The sequence below is a fragment of the Brassica napus genome, unplaced genomic scaffold, assembly GCF_020379485.1.
Source record: "Brassica napus cultivar Da-Ae unplaced genomic scaffold, Da-Ae ScsIHWf_814;HRSCAF=1164, whole genome shotgun sequence".
Lineage (NCBI taxonomy): Eukaryota > Viridiplantae > Streptophyta > Magnoliopsida > Brassicales > Brassicaceae > Brassica > Brassica napus.
Window position 1 is genome coordinate 1 of NW_026016861.1, and position 25303 is coordinate 25303.

At 36.8% G+C, this 25303-nt stretch overlaps 5 protein-coding genes and 1 non-coding gene across 6 annotated transcripts; 4 read left to right on the plus strand and 2 right to left on the minus strand.

Annotated features, from left to right (window-relative positions):
• Positions 1-981: 981 nt before the first annotated feature.
• On the plus strand, positions 982-2310 carry LOC106371745 (uncharacterized protein C6C3.02c-like). Its single transcript, XM_013811842.3, has 5 exons — positions 982-1126; positions 1405-1461; positions 1557-1643; positions 1748-1917; positions 2048-2310. Exons 1-5 carry the CDS (start codon positions 1105-1107, stop codon positions 2144-2146), a joined length of 435 nt encoding a protein of 144 aa, XP_013667296.2. The 5' UTR covers positions 982-1104; the 3' UTR covers positions 2147-2310.
• A 567-nt stretch (positions 2311-2877) lies between these two features.
• TRNAV-AAC lies at positions 2878-2951 on the plus strand. Its single transcript has one exon. It is a non-coding gene; the product is annotated as a tRNA-Val (tRNA).
• Positions 2952-3088: 137 nt separating this feature from the next.
• On the plus strand, positions 3089-5638 carry LOC106364140 (DNA repair protein XRCC2 homolog). The gene is made up of 10 exons (XM_013803768.3): positions 3089-3452; positions 3629-3786; positions 3865-3932; positions 4149-4211; positions 4476-4613; positions 4687-4777; positions 4927-4963; positions 5037-5137; positions 5279-5321; positions 5405-5638. The coding sequence occupies exons 1-9, from the start codon at positions 3119-3121 to the stop codon at positions 5300-5302; spliced, it is 1014 nt and encodes a 337-aa protein (XP_013659222.2). The 5' UTR covers positions 3089-3118; the 3' UTR covers positions 5303-5321; positions 5405-5638.
• Positions 5639-14811: 9173 nt separating this feature from the next.
• LOC106366248 (NAC domain-containing protein 104) lies at positions 14812-16686 on the plus strand. Its single transcript, XM_013805832.3, has 3 exons — positions 14812-15124; positions 15753-16033; positions 16303-16686. Exons 1-3 carry the CDS (start codon positions 14977-14979, stop codon positions 16438-16440), a joined length of 567 nt encoding a protein of 188 aa, XP_013661286.1. The 5' UTR covers positions 14812-14976; the 3' UTR covers positions 16441-16686.
• A 1211-nt stretch (positions 16687-17897) lies between these two features.
• On the minus strand, positions 17898-21109 carry LOC106366247. The gene is made up of 2 exons (XM_048775318.1): positions 20930-21109; positions 17898-20039 (listed from the first exon to the last, which is right to left on the minus strand). Exon 2 carries the CDS (start codon positions 19863-19865, stop codon positions 18183-18185), a length of 1683 nt encoding a protein of 560 aa, XP_048631275.1. The 5' UTR covers positions 19866-20039; positions 20930-21109; the 3' UTR covers positions 17898-18182.
• Positions 21110-21372: 263 nt separating this feature from the next.
• LOC125605973 lies at positions 21373-23697 on the minus strand. The gene is made up of 2 exons (XM_048775317.1): positions 22018-23697; positions 21373-21927 (listed from the first exon to the last, which is right to left on the minus strand). Exons 1-2 carry the CDS (start codon positions 23695-23697, stop codon positions 21373-21375), a joined length of 2235 nt encoding a protein of 744 aa, XP_048631274.1.
• Between the last annotated feature and the right edge of the window lie 1606 nt (positions 23698-25303).

Below are 25303 nucleotides of genomic sequence, written 5' to 3' on the forward strand. Positions count from 1 at the left end.
CTTTCTCTCTCTATAAACAACATGGTCTGATGTTTCATTTGAAACCCTCAGGCAAGGAATGCGCAATAGCAAACAGTTACTTTGTGGGGTCCATCAACCCGAGTTGGAACCGAAGTGTTCCCCAATGCTTCACCTCAGGGGACGGGAAACCGCAGCACAAGACTTTGGTCATTTTCTATGGTTCAAGCCATTCTCTGCACCGGATGCTTCTTGCACACCGTCTTTGTCACGGTACAGAGACGGGTTTATTGATCTCGGACATGGATCTCAATCTGTGTCGGCAGTACAAAGACAAATGGGGGTTTAGAATGACTGCGAGATATGAAGTCTATGCTGATCTTTTGGCTAAGTACTTAAAGCCAGACTTCAAGCCTCAAGTTGTCTCTGACCCAATGCTCCACAAGAATTCTTCATAACAACTAGACTTAGTCATGGTAAATGGAATAAGCTCCGAGAATGTAGGAGCCGAGCTAGTTTGAATGTTTCTATGCTTGTTTAAAGTCCTCTGAACATGTAGGAGGCAGTTGCTTCTTTAATCAGTTATTTAATGTCACAACTCAAGAAATAAAAACAATGCAGCTTTTAATCTCATCATTTAACTTTTAGTTTCTCTGTTTAAACATATGCATCGTTTGATTCACACCTGGTCATGCAATTAGTACATAAACAAAGCCGGTTTGACCGGATTGATCCATTGTAATTAGTGAATCTTTATATGAATAAATGGAGTGAACTGAATTACTAATTTGTTTTTGATTTGACTAATCCTTATAAAGTTATATGCTCAAAAAAAAAATCTTTGTCTGAAATTATTTATTTTCCTCGAGAAATTGAATTAGATGGACCTGCCGCACCTTAAAAGGGAAGAGAATTGATTGGGCCTGTAACGAAACCCAAATTTGAGGTTTCCTAATATAGAAGTTATCAACTTACAACGAATAAGGACCGTACACGTGTAAGCATCTCACCGTGATCTTGACCAGATCTTTTATTAATAACCGCCTCCCGAGTTGGTGCCGGGTATATTCTCTCATCGCGATCTCTATCTGCATATCCATTTTTTTTTTGTCATTTCGTCGTCATCTTCTTCCTAATCACAGCAAAATGGGTCGCCGTAGCTCCGGAGGTAAGGGCTTCTCTCTCCTCTTTCCCCCGATTGTTAGATCTATTCAATTCTACGATTCTGGATGATGACGAAACTGTTTTGTTTGGGTCTGTGGTTGCTTATTTGCGTGAATCACAAATCTAGGGTTTATCGGATGTTTGATTTCGTGTTTATTCTATGAATATACGATTCATAGGGTGGAATAGGCGTAATTTGGTTCTCAATTTCTAGAAAGTTGGAGATTTTTTTTTGTTTGTTTGTAATTTTGTGTTGTGATGGTGATTTGTGTGGGGTTGCAGGAAGATCTGCACCTCGTCCTCGCCCTGCTGCTGCACGTGCCCCCGCTCCTCAACATGGTATTATCTTATTTTCCTAAATCGCCCTATTGCTCTGTGTGTTACTGACTATTCAATCCAATCTAATCCGCTGTTGATTTTTGTGTTTTTTTCAGTAAACCGTGCACCTCCTCCAGCCCCAGCTCAGGCGACCAGTGGTGGTGGTGGCATGTTCTCCGGCATTGGTTCCACCATAGCTCAGGGTAAATGAGTCTAATTTGTTATTTGTCTAGACCAAACTTGTTGGTTTTAAAAACGTCTCTCTTAACCTCTTTGTTTGTGTTTTTTTTTTTGGAACTTTCGGTAGGTATGGCTTTTGGAACCGGAAGTGCCGTTGCACATAGGGCTGTTGATTCTGTCATGGGCCCACGTACCATTCAGCATGAAACTGTTGAGGCTGCCTCTGCATCTGCCGCTCCTGTCGGAAGCAGCATGTTCTCGAGCTCCTGTGACATTCATGCTAAGGCTTTCCAAGATGTAAGTTTTTAATTTCTCTCTCTTTTGTTCTGTTATTTGTCAGGAGTGAATGAGAACGGAACTTTTTGATTGAATTCATTCAAAGGTGTATGATGCTGATGTTTTTGTTTTTGTTATTGGGTGGGTGCAGTGCATCAGCAGCTATGGAAGCGACATTAGCAAGTGTCAGTTCTACATGGACATGTTGTCTGAGTGCAAGAAGAACTCCGGTTCCACTATTGGTGCCTGAATCAAGCTTGTTTCATTTCTTATCTAGCTTTGTCTAAACATTATGCAGCTGTTATATGCTGAGGGTCTGGATATCAAATAAACAACATTTCAGATACTGCATGTTTCAAGTGTTTGTTGGTACTTAACTTCTTATTTTTAAAATAAACTTTGAAGTGTTGGTTACTTTATTTGTTTCAAAAGTTGCTACTATATTACATTCTTCTAGCACACCAAGTCACCAATTTTTACTTACCGGACAACCTTCGACAATGACGACTCTAGCAGTTGGACACTTTGCTAGATCACAATGTTCACCTCTTCTTGCACACCAATTCAAAACCGCCATAAACGCTACACCTGCGACCATCGCAGCTTAAAGCATGTTGCCACCAACTTTTCCTGTACCGGAACACAAACAAGTTGAATATCATCCCGACCAAGGTCAATGAATTGTAGTTCACAAGTGGAACCAAGAACCTTTGGAAACGTTCTGTGGCATAACCTCACTATTAGCCGGTCCTATCACACCACACCACACCACCGAGGGAACTTCTTCACACCTGCTGCCACTCTCTCTGCAACTTAGTGAATATGAAAGGAAACTATTGTGTAATCAGTTTCAAGTCTTCACGAATCTGTATAGTGTAGCTATCACAAGTCCTTTAAGAACAACAAGGGTCTGAACTGAATCAGAGCTAAGATCGTTGTAACATCATTATTAGACTAAAAGTTCTAGGCAACAAACGCAACGGTTTCGTGGTGTAGTTGGTTATCACGTCAGTCTAACACACTGAAGGTCTCCGGTTCGAACCCGGGCGAAGCCATTTTATTTTATTTTTAATTAACGGGCTTCAACGACGTCGTTACGTAGATAGATATAAGGACTAAACTGCAACGAAATGACCCATCGCTCAAAGCCCATGGCAAGGCCCATAATTAATCTGCCATGACCACCGAGACCCTTCACGTCGGCGGGAAGAGTTAGTTTGCGATGGGAGAACACGAAGCGCGCGGCTGGATCCGCAGCGACGAGACCGCGAAGCAGATGCTATCGAGAGTTCTCGGAGACCGCGCCTTCCTGCTTCTTCCGCCGCTTCACCGCGTGCCTCTACGCGCAGGGAACGTAGTCGAGATCACTGGCTCGTCCCCGACTGCGAAAACTCAGATCCTGATTCAAGCCGCCATCACTTGCATCCTCCCGAAGACGTGGAACGGCGTCCACTACGGAGGATTGGAGAAGCTGGTGTTGTTTCTCGATCTGGATTGCCGATTCGATGTGCTTCGTTTATCTGATATGCTCAAGCATCGCCTCCTCGAAGCTTACCGTATGCAAACTTCCTCTTCGCCTCTGCTTATGTGTTTGAGTAGACTCTTATAAGTTTAGGATTCATCACGTTGTGAGCTTTGGCCTTTGGGATTTTGATTTTGAGTTCAGATTCATGAAACTGAGACGGTCTTAGATAGATTGAGATGGTTGAGTGTAGTTGTTTCAGCGTATCAGGGATAGGCAATGGAGCATGGTGGCAGCTTGAAGAGTCTAATGTTAAGACTCAAGACAAGTCTAAGATTGTTTATGATGAGGAGTTGTATGTTTCGTGCATGAAGAGGTTCTTGTATCTTCGCTGCTATGATAGTCTCGAGCTTTTGTCTACTCTCAAGGTATTGTTTTATGTATAATGGATTACATTGTGAGGTTTGTGTTGGATTCTTGGACATCATCATCTCATTGCGTTGTAGACATTGCATTATCGGATCAGACTGCAGGAAGCATGTGGAAGCCAAGTAGGAGTGCTTATGATTGACAGGTGTGTTTTGGAAATGCTCTTTTGTCTTCTAAGATTCTTTGAATGCTGAAAGTAATTCACTATAGGTTATGAATACGTAAAGTGGCGCTATAAGTGATCACATATTGGCTAAAGACAAGATAACATACTCCAATATATCTGTTGGGGATACTTTGTAGGGTTTTATGCTTGCTACTTGACGAGTTTGAGTTAACTATTCTGCAATCTTTTCACCAGCATCGGCGCTTTCCACTGGACTGATCGTCTATCGTCATCATTGGCATTGGATAAAAACAACAGGTAAGATATCTACATAAACACTGTCTAAACTAAAGGACACTCTAGTTACAGTCTCATCTTTATAATTCTGCTTGGTATAAAGTCCTGCCTTCAATATAGTTTATCAACATAAGGAGACAGCTTCTCTGTTTTCTTTACCAATTAGGCTGCTTTAGTTAGATCATGTGTCTTTTAGCTTACGTAATTCAAGACGTTGAAGAGTTTGGGGGAACATTGAGTCTTGATACTTTTTGTTTGAGACTCTTATATTTTTCTGATATACAGGAAAAGTCTCTCTCTTACGAATGTGGTGGAGACGATAGTGCAAGAGATGAAGAAGCTAATGCAGGTGCATTCACTGGTAGTAATTGCCACTAAAGCTACAATCTACGAAGAGAAGTATCCGACAAATGAGAATAATCGGTTAGTTGGTTAATCGCACGCTTTCTTGTATGTAGTCACAGTGGCTTCATCTTTAACTTCCCGCAAATTTCAGGAACATCTCCTCACACAGTGATCTGTTTGGGAATCCTTCAAGTAAAGCTCAGCAGCCTCCATTCCGTGAATTCATGCCTTCTTCTTGGCAGGTCACTTTCTGATGTGAACCCCAAAAGCCTCTTCGTAGAGCGCTTTGTAGATGATTTTTTGATACACATAATAGTATAATACCATTTTCAAGACTACGATTTTCAAAGGATGATTCTTTCTCACTAACACACCTTTGTGGTCATTGCAGGCATTCGTGACACATAAGATATTCATACGAAAGTCAGGTTTGATATTCTTTTCTCGGTCTTTTCGTTGAGCTCTTTCGCTTTTGTTCAGTCACGTTTATGATCTCTGCAGACGATCATCATAAGTCTTTGGGACAACAAAATTTATCAGCATATTTACTTGAATGGTTACAACCACAACTTAGTAGCATTGACCGATTCATAGTAGACGATGTAAGTAAACTCAGCCATTTGCAAGTCTTACTCTAAGCACACTCAGATTTTGTTTCATGTTTCATCTTCTCATGCAGTCTGGCATTGTCATTGTCTCTAAGCACACTCAGATTTTGTTTCATGTTTCATCTTCTCATGCAGTCTGGTATTGTCATTGTCTCATGACTTAGAGATTCCGTTTCAGGTATTCTTTAATGCCTCTCTCTCTCTCTCTACTAGACACCACACATTTACTGACACTTACGCTTGTAATTCTGAACTCTGTAGAAATCATAACTATTGTAAGGTAGCTATTAGCTAAGCAGCGTGCAGCAAAGTCTCCAGATGTAAAGTTAATGCAGAGTTTATTTATTTACATCAGAAAGAGAGAGAGAAAAAAGAAGTAAAAGACAGAAAAGTTAACCTTTAAAAGTAACTTTGTTCCTTTTACTTGATAAGGTTATTCTTACAATATGTGGATAACCTTGTCTTAGATATAAAAAGAAAAATCACACTCGCACACATTTTGGATTTGAATTGGATTCTTATATCTTTCTAATATTATCAAATTCTATTATCAGGATTTGGCATCAAATACTTGAAATTGCAACTGCACGTGTTATCGTATAACCTTATTCTTAGAAGATCATACTTTTTTTTTTTAACTTCCGAGAAACTTGAAAGTGATTCTCAATGGGACATCACTAGACAGGTCTCAGGACTTAGCACTAGGAGTCGTGTTACAATTTTTCGACGCCAAAATCATTTTGAAGCATTTTGCTTGTGGAACCTGTCTTATTATACAGTCATCAATGTTTGATTGAGTGGTTACTTTCCTTTTTCCACATAGTATATCTCGTTTTCACCACATCTATCTGATCTTGGGACTTAGCAGATAAGACAGTCTTGTCTCATGTAATATCTTCATCTTATGGAAGATTTGTATGATCAACTTGGATTTAGGAATGATTATTGCCTAATGTAATAATTAGGTCTTACCAGGAGTGGAAGTAGTCAAATCCTTTGGATACTTGATGAGATGTAACAATTTTTAACTAGTTATTTAACAAATATGACTTCCACTGAAAAAACTTTTATGTGTTGGATATGATGTGTGATGTGCAACTAACAATGATTCTACTACTTTAGATTGCATTGATTGCCCACAAATTCTTTCATTTTTACAGTCAATAGATGAGTTTTGTTGAAATAGTGAATTATATATTATATGTTCATTTAGATGTAAAACAATATCCAACACAAATTCAAACAAAAAAACAAACGAAAAGTCAAGCTATATAAAAAAATAGCTAAAAGAATGGTTAAAAAGCCTTAAAAATATTAAAGATAAGAACTAAAGCATTTTGCAAAAAGAACAATTTAAAAGATCGAATATATGAGTATGAAGTGCCTTGACGAGTCTGAATTTGGTTTTTGCCTAACTTCCATTAGCCTGATGGTTACGTCTACTGCACACAACAATTAGCCGAAACTATATCCAATCCAATCCACTCTACTCTCATCCATTAATTAAAAGTTAATTAAATTAAGGCTTTCTTTATAGTAAATTAATATCGCAAAGTTTGATTTGCTCATTGCTTCTTCTTTTTTTGTTAGTAACAATATCACACTTCTCATTATTAACACCACGTACTCCATGTTAATCAAAGACATTAGTACACCATTTATTTAAAATCTTAGTCTGTTACTATTAGAATAAGACTACCTTTTCTAATATTTGGTGTCTTTTAAGCTATCCAATTGTAAATTTATTGTATTATTTTATATTTCATCTAAAATTAAAATATTTGGCTAGTTAAAACAGTAATTATGTAATCCATCTAATGAAACTAAATTCAATTCATTGTATGTTTGATGTACTTTTTGGATCACTTCATACTCATCTTAGCTTTCAAGTTTTCTATTATTTTATTGCATTAATATAAACGCAAACAATATAAGATAATTGACACTCTAATGAAATAATGAAAATGTATTTGAGTGATAGTTGAGGACAAACTAAAGAAGACAAAGATCTCTTGATCACGCGTGTGGCAGTGGGCATGTGCGTGCGTAAGCGTAAGCAATAGATCATCCAAAGCCCCAAACCCCTCAATACAATATTATGTATTTTGACGATTCTACCCTTTTATAAAGAATAATGCTATTTTCACATTTTTATCATATACCAAAAGTATTTTTTTGTAACCTTGGAGAAATCTGAAGCAAAGTTGAGGAGAGCACCAACACACTTCTAGTCATTGGGGCTTGTCTACTGCTATGCTCTCCTTTTTTAATTCATCTGATGGATTGCTTAGTAAGTTTTAGAAACATGGAAAATACTAATAATAATAATTACAATAACCAGACAATTGTTTGAAGCAACTAAATAACAGTAGTGTCAATTATTTTAAGAGAGAAGTAGTGGGTCCTAAGAAGAGAATTCAGTTGAACTCTCAATCTTTTGAGCAGTCTTTGAGTTTGTGTGGATCTCAATTTTATAACAAAAGCCACTGATTGCTACTTGAGGGGGACTGCATATGAGAAAGATTGATAAGTTTTAAAGTTTTCTTCATACATACTTAAACCGTTATTTATTAAAAACACATTTTTAGTTTTTAGCGTATATATACATGTTTTTGTACAATATTGTTTCTTTGTCAAATTTAGGCCAAAATCTTTGTTAACAATTGACAGATGTATGATTCTATTTTGATTTGTGTGGTAATCTTGCGGCTATAGTAAAGCCAAAACACATTGATCTACAAATTTATGGTTGTATCATCCAAAACATGCGTCAAAATTTGATTGGCTAATTTATATTTCTTTCAGTTTTAGCTGCTTGGTCGACATTATTATATTTGTATCCTACTTTAATACTTGTGTCAACTATATAAAATCATACAAAATATCTAAAGAAATCATCTATCTCTTCATCCAAAATTTAAGCGTAATATTTTCAATCTTAGTTATCAGAATTTCACATATCAAAATTCAGTACCTGTGCAAATATTTATAAGAGATATATAAAATATGGAAAATATCTTAAAGTTCAGATAAAAATAGGATAGAGTGTAATAATGAGAGAGTATTGGGTACATACAAAGGTACAAAATCTCAAAATGAAGGCAAAGGTAGAGAGAAAAGTGGAGCCTACAATCCTATGGTTGACGGCCAAACCCATTTACATGTGCGCCACGTGGGCCATTGCGGGTGCATGATCTCAGCATGAAGTGTCATCATCACTCCTCGACCTCGAAATACTCCTGCCAAATATAAATTTCTAGTATTATTAAAAACATTATGTAATAATATAGCATTATTTATTTTGGTTTGTAGCTAATTTTGTCTTTGGCGTAAAATGTGGACTACATTAATACAATAGAAAACTGACCGTTAAAACGTGGCTAAAATGTCCTAAACGGTAAACAGTGAACACTATGATTGAGTTTTTCTAGTTGGTGTTTACAAGTTGAAAGGTTAAATGCATTGCTTCTTATTCCGTTAAAGAACTTAGCATATTGTAAATGAACGTGACATCAATGTTTTTAGCTCAATTCCGAGTACGTATTCTATGACGTCTTACTTTTTTTTGTTAGTCTTATATTTATATTTACCTGGGGAAGTTGTAAAGTATTCAAATTGTGTTATATTAATGTTTCAAAACTTGTAAAACGAGCACTATAATATTTTCTCTGTTTCATCAAGATAAGATAAGTGTTTTAAAAATAAAATAGAATATTTTACAAATGTACATGTTTGATTATTTTATGCAATATTTATCAATTAATAATGGTAACTTAAAAATATAATTGTTTTTGAAATATTATTAGTTTAAATGATGGGAAATAGAGAATCAAAAAATAATATATTTATAATCAAAATTAAAAGTTTTTTAAAAAATATGTGAAACACAAACACTACAAGAAAACATATTTTTTACGAGGGCAATATACGTTGTAATTTCGTCGTAAACGGGGTGTTACGACGAATGAACCGCGAAACACGTTTCGTCGTAAAACGCCCGTCGTAACCGACGTTTCGTCGTAAATGACTTGTTAAGTTTACGACGAAATATATTCCTCGTAAAGCGCAGGGCAGAGATTCGTCGTAAACGACACGTAAAATTTCGTGGTAAACTCCACGTAATGGATTCGATGTAAAGCACACGTAAACATTTTCGTTGTAACACCCTCGTAAATATTTCGATGTAAACTCCACGTAACATTTCGATGTAAAGACCACGTAAAATCTTCGATGTAAAAGACTCGTAATTATTTTCGACGGTAATCAGTTGTAAATGTTTACGTCGAGCCTACATCGACGTTTCGTTTTATAATATATTTTGAATATTATTTTTAACCTCAAATATATATATATAAAAATTTGAATTTATTTAAAATTCTGAATTTTAAATAATTTTAATTTTAAAACGAAATATGAAAATAAAAAACATTTATAAAAAAGCATTTAAAAGTCATAATATTTAAATTCATAATACAAACCGAAAATATTAAAAAAACTACATATCATCGAAGTAGTCGGTGGGGTTGCTCGGCTGTTGACGGGTTGGATCGGACTCTTGGGGATCTCGTACTGGCAACCCAAGAGCGGCTCGTCTCTGACTCAACATTCTCTGCATAACCGGGTTTCCCACGGCCATCACGTCTAGCAAATCCTCAAGAGAGTCTAAACGAACCTGCTGGCTATCCATTCGAGCTTTCATCTGAGAAGTCTCTTCATCCCGTCTCGAAGTGTATGACGAAGTTGCCCTTGCAACTTGGTTAACGGAGCCTATACCGACTATTCGGCCCTTCTTTCTAGGAGCCAGCTATAAAATTAAAACATATATTAATATAGTTATTAAAAATAATGAAAAAAAAAATTTTAGTTGTACTACCTCTTCGAAGATTCGGTCGGCTTCTTCGGTGGACAATGTGACGGGTAATCCATCGGGAGACTCCTGAGTTAGTTGCGTCTCCCGTTCTTCAATCCGAGTAGCCACTGCTTGAGCGAGTTTCTCTGATGCAGGATCCACAAAAACTCCGTCGGATGTGGCGTGAGTCATCTTGAATAGGTCAGACAGAGATGGTAAGACTCCCGTCTTCTCCAACTACAAAAAAAAAATATTAAAAGTTATATTAATTGAATATTTTAAAATAAATATTTAAAAACAAAACTTACAACGTCTAGACGGATGCCTGCATGTGGTTTTTGGCCGGTTCTGTGAAGCATGGGCAAATTACCATCTTTATCCTTCGTTCTTCGAGAAGCCGAGCACGAATTGGCCTTTTTGATCGAAGACGGGTGCTTCCAATAGGCGATGAGGCCATCCCACACATCCGTCGTGAGCTCAGTGGGCTTTCCCTCATACCCGTCGAGCTCCCACTTGTCCTTCCAATCGGAGACTGTGTTGCAGAGGCGGATCTTTGCTTTTGCAACGAATTCCGCCTTCACCATCTCGGTGATTCCCAAAGACCAATGCCACTTTTGCTGAAACACAAAAAATTTGAAAAAATTACAATTAATAATAATATTTAAAAAATATATACATATTTAAAAGTTAAAATTTAATTAAATTTAAAAATCTTACCGCAAACATTTTAAACCACGTGATCTTAACGTGATTTGGAGTCTTGCTCCAGTTCGGATATGCCCCGTCGTAGTAACCCTTAATCGTTTTCGAAACGCTCCGGCCAACACGGTTATTAGCCCCAAACCTGAAAGGAAAACAATTTAACCGTTAGAAAATAAAAATATTTTAAATTTTTATGTAATAAAAATTAATAACTTACCAATAAGTTCCTCGGGGTCTATCGGGGTCTAGAACATCCAAACCCTCTCGTCCGGGCTGGGCAAGCAAATCCTCTATCGTATATCTCGCGAATGGGGCATATGAAGGCACACGCAAATCCGGATGAACTGCACCTTCTGGGACAGGCTCAGGTGCAGCCGCTGGAGGAGGAGGTGGAGGCATATGCGGTGGAGGCATTTGCGGTGGAGGCATCTGCGGTGGAGGAGGACTCCAAGCAACTCTCTGAGAAGGCTGAGAGTCTGGAACTGCGGTGGAGGATGATGGACCAGAAGACGATGGACCGGAAGAAGATGTACCGGAACCATCGTCGCCAAACAAATCTCTATAACTAGGTGCTCTGGATTTTCTTCTAGGAGCCATCTAAAAAAAATTAAAATAAATTTTATCAGTTACGACATAATAAAAATATTATTCCGTTACCTAACTAATCACCTAAACTAATTACCTAACTAATCACCTAAACTAATTCCGTTACCTAACTAATCACCTAAACTAATTTAAAAAAAAAAAAAAGAGAGAGAAGAGAGAGTTTACCTTAGAGAGAGCAAAGGAATTTGGGAGGAATGAGCGAGGCAGCCTCGCTCTCGGCGTCCCCTTATATAGATTAGGATTCGTCGTAAAATCGACGTAAATTTACGACGAAATTACCAGGCCCGCGTTTTTCCATTTACGACGAATTTACCAGGCCCGTGTTTTTTAATTTACGACGAAATTACCAGGTCCGTGTTTTTCGAGTTACGACGAAATTACCAGGCCCGCGTTTTTCCATTTACGACGAAATTACGACGCTTAACCCTAAACACCGAGAATGAAATCCTCAAAATTAGCATTACTACTACTAGCTTCATTTCCCCCATAACCCTCTCCATGTTGATACCAAATGTAATACTGTGGTGTAAATCCTCTGTTTACTAAATGATTCCATACAGTTTCACTACGTGCAAATTTCGAATTTTTGCATTTTGAACAGGGGCAGAACATCTTACCGCTTTCCTGCGTGATCGGTGTACAGCCCGCCTGGTGCATGAATGTCTCTAGCCCGTTCAGAAATGCATTCGTCACTCTCCCGTCGGAATCTTTGTGCAAATACATCCAACTTCGTAACTCGTAAATACTACCGCCACCGACCATTTTTTCTACTATTTTTTTTTAAATTTTTTTTTTTTCCGTTTGTGTCTTGTGAGGAAGAGAGTTGTGTGTTGTGAGGAAGAGAGTTGTGGGAAATGACATATATATAGAGAAATTTTCGAGTTGGGTAGTTGAAATATAACAACGATTTTACAAGGGAAAGTTTACATGGATTTTACATAGTTTTTTTACAACGACTTTACAACGAAACTCGATAAGTTTTTCACCTAAATATAACGGTAACATGATTCGTTGTAATATCGATGTAAAATTTCATTTTCGACGTACTTACGTCGTAATATTACATGGCGTTTACGACGAAATTTGGTTTCGTCGTAATTGCGTTGTTACCCCACCAATTACTATTTCTAAAACAACGATAAGGAACCTGTGTCGTTCGTCTGTCTGCCAATTCAGTGGAACGACAAGGAGAAAGTGGACGGAAGTGCAGCTGGTTTGTACTTGAGAGGAACCTTTGACGATGGTCGGAGGTTTCACTCAAGTATAAACCAACTTCACTTCCCTCCATTTTCTCCTTATCGCTCTACTGAATTGGCAGACAGACGAATGACTCATGTTCGTTATCGTTATCTTCGAAATAGTAATTGGTGGTTCGAGAAGAAGAGAGTTGTGTGTTGTGAGGAAGAGAGTTGTGTGTTGTGAGGAAGAGAGTTGTGGGAAATGACATATATATAGAGAAATATGGTAAGTTTTACATGGATTTTACATGGAAAATTTACAACGCGTTTACAACGAACTTAGGTAAGTTAAAGCACTTTCAATACACGTTTTCACCTTTATGTAACGGTAACATGATTCGTTGTAATGTCGATGTAACGTTTACAACTATTTTGCATTCCACGTACTTTCGTCGTAAACTTACATTAACTTTACGACGAATACATTTCGTCGTAAATTACCATCGAGTTTACAACGAAGTCATGTCGCGTCGTAATTGCGTTGTAAAGCTTATGTAAATTTACGAGGAAATAATTTCCTCGTAAAATACCGTTGTTACTGCTACGTTTTCTTGTAGTGAAAAAAAATACATTTAAAAGAAACCAGAGAGAGTATTTGAAAGGGACCCTATTTGAAAAGAATAGGATCTTGCATTTACAATTTCTAACGAGTATTTATAAAACAAACATGAAAGTATTGAGTTTATGTTTACTACAGTTTAATATGTAGATGTTAACGAAATGGTAACATAATAAGAAGAAATGGATAAGAATCTTCTTCTTAGTGGCTAGGAGGAAGAAGAAAGAAGATACCCTTTTGCGTGGAAGTATCCAATCCTGCCCACCTCTCGTTTCCGCCTGCCTCTTTCTCTCGACTTTTAGTTCTTAAATATTAATTAATTACCGAATTTCACATGTGTAATATTTGGTTCAATATGACTAAATATTAGAATTTTTTTTTTGAAAATTAAATATTAGAAATTCAGATATCTATTCCGTTTCAAAGCTCTGCTACGTTGTGGAATTGTATATTTTTGTTTGTAGTTTTGTGTATCTATGTTTAATTACTAGCAAACATATAAATAATCAAATCAAAGCAAAAAGAAAAAGAATAACAGCAGCCAAAATTGTAAGATCCACTTAAGCCGTAAAATAAGCTTTCAAATACCTCTTTGACATCGATTACTTCCATTATTGCATTTAGACATCTCCAATGAAATTCTATTTTTTTCTATAATTTACATTAAAGTAGAGTAATTATATTATTATAACTTTTGTTTTAATAATATTAATTTATTATAGAGTAATACTATTGAGCAAAAATTACACAATAATAGAAATACTCTATTTTAGTATAAATTATAGAAGAAAAAATAGAGTCTTAGGACATCTTGAACCCAAACCTATTTTTTTCTCTATGATTCTCATAAAAATAAAATAGCTCTATTATAAAGTAAGTTTTGCTCCAATAGTAACTCTATAATATAGTTACTCTGTTATAAAAGAAAAAATAGAGGGATTTCACTTTTTCACTCCAAATATAATAGAGTGAAAAAATGAAATCCATATATTTTCTCCTCTATAATAGAGTAACTATTGAAACAAAATTTACCTTATAATAGAGTTACTCTATTTTTGTGAGAATTATTATAGAAGAAAAAATAGGTTCGGGTTAGAGATAGTTTTAGACCATGATTAACTCAAGTCTCTTAACTGGAGTTCTTAACTTCGGTTAAGAGATATAAGAGTCATTTCTTATTTGAAAAATGTAAAAAAATGTCAAATCATAAGTTAAAAACTCTGGTTAAGAAACTGAAGTTAATCATGTTCTTATCGGAGATGCTCTTATTAGACCATCTCCAATCACACTCTATAATTTCCTCTATATTTCACTCTAAAATAGAGTAACTCTATTATAGAGTTGAATTTGCTCCAATGGTTCACTCTATAATAGAGTTACTCTATAATAGAGTGAAATATAGAGTATTTTTGTTTTTTCACTCTATATTTGGAGTAAAAAAATAGGATTACTCTATATTTCACTCTATTATAGAGTGAACCATTGGAGCAAATTTAACTCTATAATAGAGTTACTCTATTTTAGTGTAAATTATAGAGGAAAAAATAGAGTGCCTTTGGAGATGCTCTTAGTTACTTCTATGTTACCATTATTCTCCTATGTATTTCTTTATTATTTAAATATTTTTTTTTAAAAAATGTGTTAATTTAATGTATGTTGTGTGCGCAAGTGAATTAAAGAAGCCAACTTCCTTGTTCCACTTTCTCCTTAATCTTCTTTTCATATCTCCTATATATACCTCAGTTTCCTACACACTTTCTCCGGTTCCACATCATCTTCTTTGTATATCTACTCTCCTTATTTAATCTTCTTCTACACACACACGCAACCACATGTGTATGTACATGTAAAGCAGATACTGAGATCAATATCGTTATCAATGAATTTACCACCGGGATTCAGATTCTTTCCCACGGACGAAGAGCTCGTCGTCCACTTCCTCCACCGTAGAGCTTCACTCTTGCCTTGTCATCCTGACGTCATCCCTGACCTCGATCTTTACCCTTACGATCCTTGGGACCTTCCCGGTATGTACACTCACATGCATATCTGATATCCCTCTCCATATACGCAGGCCTGCATATACGTATCATGCAACATATTTATAATTGCAAGCCTTTTTTACGAATTGTTTTTTTTTTAATAATTGACTCTATCTATGTATGCATGCATGTGAGTGTGTATCATGTATGTTATATGTTTAGTTGACAATATGTTGATGGTTGTCACCAACTCACCAAGTCACCAACTTAAGTAACTAATCTGTCTTTTCTTTAGCAGTACACTTTTGTTGGGTTGCTCTTTTTAAGGATTGTTTTTGTTTCCAAAATCTTACCATACACACAAATACTAATAGTGCCAATCTCTACCTAATAAGTTTCCTTTTAATTCTTTTGGAAGGAATCTATTAATTGGTGAACTGTAATTATTAATATTGCTTTCTTCATATTCATACATATGCACCGATTTAATCATTCAATCTCATGATACACAAACACAATCAATCATATACACACCAAAACATGTACGTGGACATATATAACAACAAATACACATGTAATTAATATACTACTGACAATTTATCTTCTTTTTTTTTGGCTAAACTTAGGTACTGACAATTTTTCTTACACTAACTTTGTTTACGTATGATTATAGGGAAAGCTTTGGGGGAAGGGAGGCAATGGTACTTCTACAGTAGAAAGACGCAAGAAAGAGTGACAAGCAATGGGTATTGGGAATCAATGGGAATAGACGAGCCAGTTTTCACAAGCTCCACACACAAGAGAGTGGGTATAAAAAAGTATCTGACTTTCTATCTCGGGGATTCTCAGACTAACTGGGTCATGCAAGAATATTCTCTCCCAGATTCCTCTTCTTCATCTGGTCGATCTTCTAAGAGATCAAGCCGTGGTTCTACTAGTTCTAGTCATAAACCAGTAAGCTCCCTATATTGTTCATAAGCTAACATAAACTTAGGACCGGTCATAAACTTACGCAAGTGAAACATTGACTTATTGTGCCAAAATTTAAAATAATTTAAATAAACATAAACCTTAGAATTTGTAAAAAAAAAAAAATATCTAGATATATAAAAATTCTTAATAAACTGGTTCAAGCTCCCAAAACTTCAGGGTCATCTTGCCTTAATTTTAAGTTTTCTAGTTAACAAAATTGATCTCCACGTGGCATGGATATTTGTTAACAGGATTATAGCAAGTGGGTAATATGCAGAGTGTATGAACAAAATTCCAGTGAAGAAGAGGATGATGATGGGGCAGAACTCTCATGTCTGGATGAAGTGTTTTTGTCTTTAGATGATCTTGACGAAGTAAGCTTACCGTAATGAGGACAGAAGCACCCAAAAAAGAAAAGGTTTAGTGGGCAATTATTTCTAAAATCTTTGTATCAAAAAGAAAAAATGGAAAAGGAGAATGAGAATGACATCATTCTTACAAGTTATGTGTTGTAAGATTAGTAATCCCAATTTGCAAGCAAGAAGCAGAACAAAAGGGAAGAATCTCTAGTCTTGTTGTATTTTTTTTTATAATTCAAATATATGTACACTTTAATACTGAATTAGTTCCCCGAATTCCCTAGTATTCCAAAAAGAAAAATACTGAATTAGTTATCTTTGATTTGAATTAATAATTCTCCTTACGATAACCACAACAATAATTCACGAAAATATGTTATATGAACCAATGAAACAATATGGTGAAAATAAATAATAGATTTATGGTCAGTTCAATCACAACCCTTAAGTTATTGGTTACTGATTACCAATACAATTTAAATTTATATATATATATATCGTCTTTTTGCCTAATATACCGAAGGTTAGGAGGAAAGCCTCATCTACTAGTTTGGGATGAATTTGCAGCATACTTTGCATCATTTGAACAATATTATAACTTTTTTTTATCAAAAGACAATATTATAACCTAAATATACTTTACTGGTAGAAACGATTAGAGTTTTGACTAACAAAATCCAAAGCATTAGAACGTTTTTGTATTAAGAAGTGGGAAATAGTAATGATTATGTTACCACTGGATGCATGCAAATGAGACTTAAAAAAATAAGCCCCCATTGGCAAATAATCATGGGGAAAGGCTTATAGTGTGTTTAAAAAGTTAGAGAGACCAAACTAACTTTTTTCGTTTGTTCTTTCTTTCTTGAAAGTTTATCTGATTTATAATTTATAACTCAACAAATATATAAGAATAAATTTCTCCTTTTACAGATGGAAGAGACCGGCAGCTTGGAAAACAATGTTTCTAGTAATAATATATGGTGATAACAGTCCTAAGTTCTTAAAGGCAACAAAAAGGTTTTAAGATAACAAAATTCAATATTACAAGCAAATTATGTTGAAGTACATAGTGTGACATCTACATTTTTATATGTACGTGTGGCCTAAACCTAGTAGGATTGGTGTTGTGTTAATTATTTATGAGTTTAGCAATCGAGAGCCTTTTTCTCCAAGTTATATAGCCTCTCTCTTTCTCTATAGATCTTTGATTAGGTTTAGTAGTTGTCTTGTGTTGCCGAGCCAAGCAACATTGTCTTTCTTCATCTATTTTATATTTTATATTTTCATTTTTTCTATTTTATTTTAATGGGTGCTTGCTTAACAAGCACTGACTCATGTATGATGCAAGCACCTTGCACATATAAGTAATTAATAATAAAAAACAATAAAACAGAAAATATTTAAGTTGGGAAAGAGTGCGATGCGATTCAAATCATTGTATAGTTTGGTTGTGCGTTTCATGGTTTTGTTGTTTTTGGTATAACATGTTCATAACTATAAAACTTCAGTGATCATATACAAAAGTAACAAGCTCTGCTTCTTACACAAGTAACAAAACAACGAGAACACTTCTACTACATTGCAACATTCCAAACCAATAATCAAATAAACAAAGACTTGGGTTCGAGCCACCGACTAGATGGTCAAGAGACTCAAGACTCAAGATAACACAATTCAAAACAGAGAGAACCATGAATATACAAAGGACCAAAGAAAAAAGGAAACAAAAAAACCCACAACACTATACATATTACATAAACTTTACATAGATTCTACCTTTTTAGTGTCTGCTTCAGGCTGCCATTAAGCAGAGACATAAGCCCACCACCATGAACTCTCTCCTCATGAATCATAAAGTCCAACATGTTCCTCCCATTGCTGTTGCTACTCTTATTGTCTGTTTCAGGTCTCTCAGTGTTTGAAAACCTTAAAGATTTCATAGATGGAGGCACAAGAACCTGCATTGGTATCATCACCTTCTGTCTTTTCTCAAGATGCTGCTGCGGATAGCGGTCAATGGAGTCAGTGCAATCAGAGACCGCACTGACTCCAGACAGAGAATAATCAGTGGTGGTAGAGACAAGACCACTAAAAAGTCCCGGTCCAATCAAACCAATCTTGCTTCCAGCTTTATCCTGAGCCATACTATTATGCGCAGCGCATAAACCACTCTTCCCTCTAGCAAACTTCTCACATACCAAACCTCCTCCCCACGAGCAGCGTTTACCTCCACCATGAGCCTTGCACAGCTCAGTTCTACCTTGTGCACTCTTCTCACACCCTAAACACTTACACCGTTTCCCGCCACCATGCTTCACACAACAAACAGTCCTCCCACGAGCGCTCTTAGTACACCCCACCACCACACATCTCTTCCCACCACCATGAGCTACACAGAAACTCGTCCCACCATGCACACTTTTAGAACATATCCCACCTCCATCAAACATACAACGTTTCCCTCCACCGTGTGCTTTACACAGAGGAGTACTACCTTCAGCTCCTTTAGTACATCCACCAAAGATACACCGTTTCCCACCACCATGACCTTTGCAGTAGTTAGTACCCCCTTGAGCTCCTTTTGTACAGTCTAAAGACTGACAACGCCTACCACCACCATGTGATATACAAAGACCAGCTTGTCCCTCAGCACTTCGCTTACATCCTTCAACCCTACACCTTTTGCCACCACCGTGCTTGATGCAGAGTCCTGATTTGCCACGTGCAGCTTTAGCACATCCTTCAGGGAACCCACACCTTCTTCCACCTCCATGAGAGATGCAAAAATCTGTTTTCCCTTCAGCGCTTTTTGTGCATCCCAAGTGTTGGCATCTCTTTCCTCCACCGTGTGCTTTGCAGAAAGTGGTTTTGCTCTCAGCACCTTTGTTGCAGCCTGGTTTTTGACATCTCTGCCCACCTCCGTGGCCAATGCAGAGCCCTGATGCTCCTCTAGCTCCTTTCCCACATCCCATGAATCTGCACTTCTTTGGATTGGTCGTCCTGTTATGAGAAGATGTGGCAGATGCTGTCCTGTAAGAGAAAGCAGCGCCTAGGGAGAACTCTGACTCATGATGGCTCAGCTGTGAATTATAAGCATTAGTGTATGTAAATGTCAGTGAGGAACAATCAAGCCCGCTGAAACTGTCCATGGTCACAGAAGGAGGACCGAGTTGCAAGATTGAGTTACCCTCTGATGAGAGCCCCTGAACCGTTCCACAGGAAGCTGAGACTTTGTTGTTGTTATTAACACTGACATTGTTATAGTACAAGGGAGGTGTTGGACCTAAACCGAGAACCAACCGGCAACCACCATCAGGACAAGTAGTTACATCAGAACAAAGGTTATGGTGGTGGTGAGAGCTCCCCATTAATCTCCCTGAGCTGCTTCCAAGGCATTTCAAGGTGAGAGCAGTATCTTTGAGATTGTCTAGGTTTGCAATACAGTTCAAATCCATATGAAGAACGACAGAAGGGGAAATAAAATGGCCAAAAAATAGGAATACTTAGAACACTTTGTAAAATAATTATAAACATAAAAGCAACTTGAGATATAAACATCTCCCACCACTGATAAATCCACTTGTGTCTGCCCTGTCCATCTTCAAGAATGAGCAAGAGCAAGAACCTTTCTGCAGCAGTTACAAAATCTATGTCAGTAGACAGTAGTAGAAAAGCAATGACGTAAGACTAAAAATAATAAAAACTGCATTGGAGGTAATAGTTCATGGAGTTAAGAGATTCAAAGTACAGGCCAATAATTGGGTACTAAAAACTGTTGTTGAGAAGGACAAAAGTACCAACCAAAATGACTTATGGTTAGTTTGTAACAACATTTTTTGTGGCCTCTAAAAAGCAAAATTCTGATTGTACTTTTCTCTTACTCAAACAACTAAAAGGCAAATTCTGAATTGTTTGAGAGATCATTTATACTTGATAACACTTGTATCATCTTTTTTGTTCAACAGACTTGTATCATCATAACCTGGAAATTCAGCTTGTTTGATAAGTGATTACAACAATGTGGATTTCCCAAACAAGATCTAATTAAGGGAATCATTGTTTTCTCACAAATAAAAACAAAATCTAAAAGAAAACACCATTGAAGATTCTTATGTTTTGACTAGTTTATAATTTTCCATGTAAACCACTGTCCAAGAATGTTTTTCGGAATAACCTCTCTCCCGACCAAAACTTGGTTTAAAGTTTAAACATATGGACACTTAACAAAAAAAATTAGTTTAATTTTTTGGGGAAAAAACTAATTAAACCCACATCAGAGTGAAAGAAAAAGAGACGAAGATAAATAATTCATATCATACTCTTGAAGGTGAAATATCAAAAAATCAAAACCCTAATTTTAAAACAAACCCTAAAAAGGAGCAAGAGACAATAACAGAAACTAGCTGAAAATAAACCTGCAAGAAAGTCTTTATTAGCCATTCATTCTGATGCATCATTTATTACTCGAATGATCAGTAAGAAAAAGAAACAAAAAATAACTAAAAGGAGCAATAAGAACCTGATGGATCTATAAGATAGGGAGACAGATTCCTTAAGCAAAAAACAAAAAAAACTTAGGAAACTAAAAAGAATCTCCTCGTCTCAATAATATTTAGGGAAGAAGAAAAAAAGAAAAAGACAGACTGAACACATGTGTTGTAATATATTATCGAGGCAACAAGAGAAAGAAAGGAGATATTATTATGAGCGGTTCATGTCCTTCTCGTTTATAAACGAGAGATCGAGACGAATTACCCAAAATACCCTCTATCTTCGTCCGTAGTAACGGTTCTGATTGGATGAGATACTACCCTATTTTAGGAAATTACTAAGACGCTCTAGTATGAGAACGACGCCGTTTTGAGGGACAAAGTTTTTTTTTTTTTTTTTTTGTCACTTAAACTTTCATTAAACTAAATAAAAGAGGAGATGGGCCTAAACCGTAGCCCAACCCAAGGTCCATTACAAATTAAAAGAAGAAAGGAGCACCGCTTTTGCGACCCCATCGGCAACAGAATTTTTCGATCGAGGGATAAACGAGAATGAGATGCTTGCGAACTCAGAGGAGATCACTTGGATATCACTCACGATTCCAATGATTTCTTTTGACTGAGATTTGCTGGTTATGGCTCGAATGAGCGTTGAATTGTCGGAGCAGACTTTTAGATTCGTGAAATCCAAAGTCAGCGCCATATAGAGGGCCGTTCGTACTGCCAGGGCTTCTGCGATCAGCGGAGAGTTGACTGAGGCTTGGATTCTCGACCCTTGCGTTGTAGCTGTTAAGGACGGTCCGGAGAAGGTCCACCCCAGCCCCGCCGTCTTTCTGCTTGCATTCCATGCCGCGTCTGTAGCACACACGATCGGTGGAGGATTCTCTGAAGAATCTGGAGGTCGATCCTTGCTTTCCTTCGGTTTGGGAGGTATCTTCGACTCTGATGTTTTTCCTTGCGCTTCCATCCAATCCTTTGCATGTCTTAACCCTTTCAAAGCTATGTCTTCAGGATTGCTTCGTTTATCCTAAAAAACAAGAGCGTTTCTTGATGTCCAAAGGACCCAACAGATCCAAGGAAGAATATTTAGTGTAAAACCGGAGGGTGGTAGACAAACAGCTTTACGGAACTTGACAATAGCTTCTTTGAAGGTTGACTCCGCAGCTATGTGAACTGCTGAATGTAGAGGTACACACCGCCAAACTCTCTTCGCAAAGGGGCAGGTAAAGAACAAGTGTGTGCTTGTTTCATGTTCATTACACCTAAGGCACTGAGCAGCCGATCTTACACCTCGTTGATATAGGTTTTCTCCGATAGGGATTGCCTTTTGCACTACTGCCCAGAGGAAGGCTTTCATCTTTGGTGAGAACTCCTCTGCCCAAATATCTTTGATCCAATGAAACTCCTCAGCTTGACTTGACTCTGATTTCTCTGACCAGGGAGTGGAAGCAGCAAAATACCCTGATTTTGTAGAGTAAACTCCAGAGGATGTCGCATGCCATATGTAAGAGTCCTCAGCTCCTTTCCGGCTTGGTTGCAGGCAAATGATCTGTTCCAAAAACTCAGGTAAAACCTCTTTTATTCTTCTGCTGTTCCAACTTAGATCATCTGTTAGTAAATCTGAGACAGTGAGGTCTAGATCAGACTCCTTGATAGGTCCCATAGGCTTCACCATCTTATCAAGTGAAATCCACGAGTCTTTCCAGAGTCGTATTGTTTGCCCATTACCCACTGCTTTCCCTAGGTTCTTCGTTAGAAGGTCTCTTCCAAATAGGATTCCTCTCCATCCATGGGAACACACCTTAGGAGAATCCACATCTAGAAAGTGCTTACCATGACAGTATTTTCCCAAAAGCACCCGTGCTAGCAGACTCTCAGGGGCTGTAACAAGCCGCCATGCCAATTTTGCTAGGAGAGTTTGATTAAATGTTTGGATATCCCTTAGGCCTAGTCCCCCCATCTCTTTAGGTTTTGTTAGACGATCCCAAGCTACCCAACAAATCTTTTTCTTTTCGTCTGCTCCATCCCACCAGAACCTCATAAGCACTGATTGGATTCTTTTACATAAACTGACTGGGAGCATAAAACATGACATTGTGTAGGTTGGAATGGCACTGAGGACTGCCTTGAGCATAGTGAGCTTCCCAGCCCGAGAAAGCTTACTTGAGGACCAACTGATAGCCTTTTGACGGATTCGGTCAACAATAGAAGTAAACAAATCTTTCTTCCGTCTGCCAAAATGTTCAGGCAAACCTAGGTACTTACCCAAGCCACCTTCCTTTGTAATTTCCAATATTGACTTCGCTTGTTCTCTGACTTCAGGGGGAGACTTACTTGAGAAAGTAACAGAGGACTTCGACTTGTTAATCATCTGGCCTGAGGCTCGTTCATAGTCTTTTAGGATCTTCATCAGAATCTCACAGTTGGTGGCCGAAGCTAGACCGAAGAACATCGTGTCATCTGCAAAAAGCAGATGACTAACTCTCGGACTTCCCCTTGCTACTCTGACTCCTTGGAGTAATCCCTTCTTCTCTGCACTCTTGCAAAGACCTGACAAGACTTCGCTGCAGAGGATAAACACGTAGGGAGACAAGGGATCCCCCTGTCTAATGCCCCGGTAAGGTTTCACCTCTCCATAGACAGAGTCATTCACTAGATAGGAGTAGGAGACCGTAGTAATACACTGCATTAACCAGTTGATCCACTTTGCATTGAAGCCGAGTCTCTGTAGAACTTGTTGTACAAAACTCCATTCTATTCGATCATAGGCTTTGGACATATCAGTCTTGACTGCCATTGTACAGTTTTTTTCTGCCTTTGATGTCTTTAGAAACTGTAGAACCTCATGAGTAATCAATACATTGTCTGCTATAACCCTTCCAGGAATAAAAGCTGATTGATTTTCCGACACTATAGAGCTTAGCACCGATTTTAACCTTAGGGACAGTAGTTCTGAATTTCTGTTGATTCGAGTGGTAGTGATGCTGCGACAAGTCACTTCTGAATTTTTTATTTAGAATAAAACTGATTCCACTCCATAATTTATGACGACATCATAAAATTTACAAAAACTCAAGTTTCGTTATTTTTGTCTAATACTCACTATTTAATTAAACCAAGTTTTGGTTGATGTTTCAATTTTATTTGTCATTTCATGTGCTCGATTATGTTATGTTATAAATGAGACAGAAAAAAATAATATTTTATCATGCCAAAAATATGGAGTACAATATAAGATTTAGCTGGCATCATGAAACCTAGCATTATTAAAATTTTGAATAAGATTCCACTATCCAAATGCGAAGCACTTGAGGCATAAAGCTTCTAAAAATTGTAAGGATCTACATGTTATTAGGAAACAAGATCATGTGATAAAAGGATTAGGAGATAAGAACATACTCCTTTATCACAATATAAATATATGATCTTATCTCTTAATACATGTCTAGATCTATATGTTAAATTGACATGTTTTTATCCATACAATACACACAAAATAAAATATAAATAGTTTTTATACGCGTCTTCGTTCATACAATCTCTAATGATGTTTGTTTGAACATTACAATAACTTTATTCAAAAATATTAAAATATGAAAATAAAATATAGATAGTTTTCATGCGCGTCTTCGTTCATACAATCTCGTTTTCACAATTTATAAACTTCAATTTACATTTTCTTGAAATGATATTTTACATTTTAGCAAAAAAAAGGATGAAAATAAATGTAATTTCGTTTGAAATAAGCGAACATGTAATTGATTAGTGGGAGGAAAATGTTAGATGTGCTATGGACAATTTTTTAATTTATATCAATTGATTTATATTGTAGTACGGACCCTTGCTTTATATCAATTCTTGTTGTGACGCGACGGACCACACTATATAAAAGATTATTTATGTAAAATATTTATAATAAATGAAATTTGATTTTTGTGTTGTTCCAAGAGGCAATTCCTACTACGTCAGCCAATAGTTAATATATTTGTCAACCGTCAGCCAATTAGGTTCCTTGCAGAGTGGAAGAATCTATCATATTATTTTAGTTATACCAATTTTATATTAGGAAAAGGTACAAAAATAAATAAAATAAATGGAATCTTACTATTTTATTGTTGAGTCGACGACGATTCCAGCCTCCGGCTCAAATCTCCACGCGAATTGATGACGTCAACAATACTTTATACTTTTCTTACTTTTATATTGTTTAAAATTATAAAATCCGTAAAATGTGTGTGGAAACACGAAAGCATTGTTGCATTATCTTTAGACAACGTTTAGGTCATTAGCATTCATAAATTTTTATTTCAGAGCTCTTAATTTACCGGCTGAGAAACTAATTGGATTTTACAAATATTTGTTTGGGAAATAAATAACAAGAGCCTCAGGTCCAGTATAAGCCC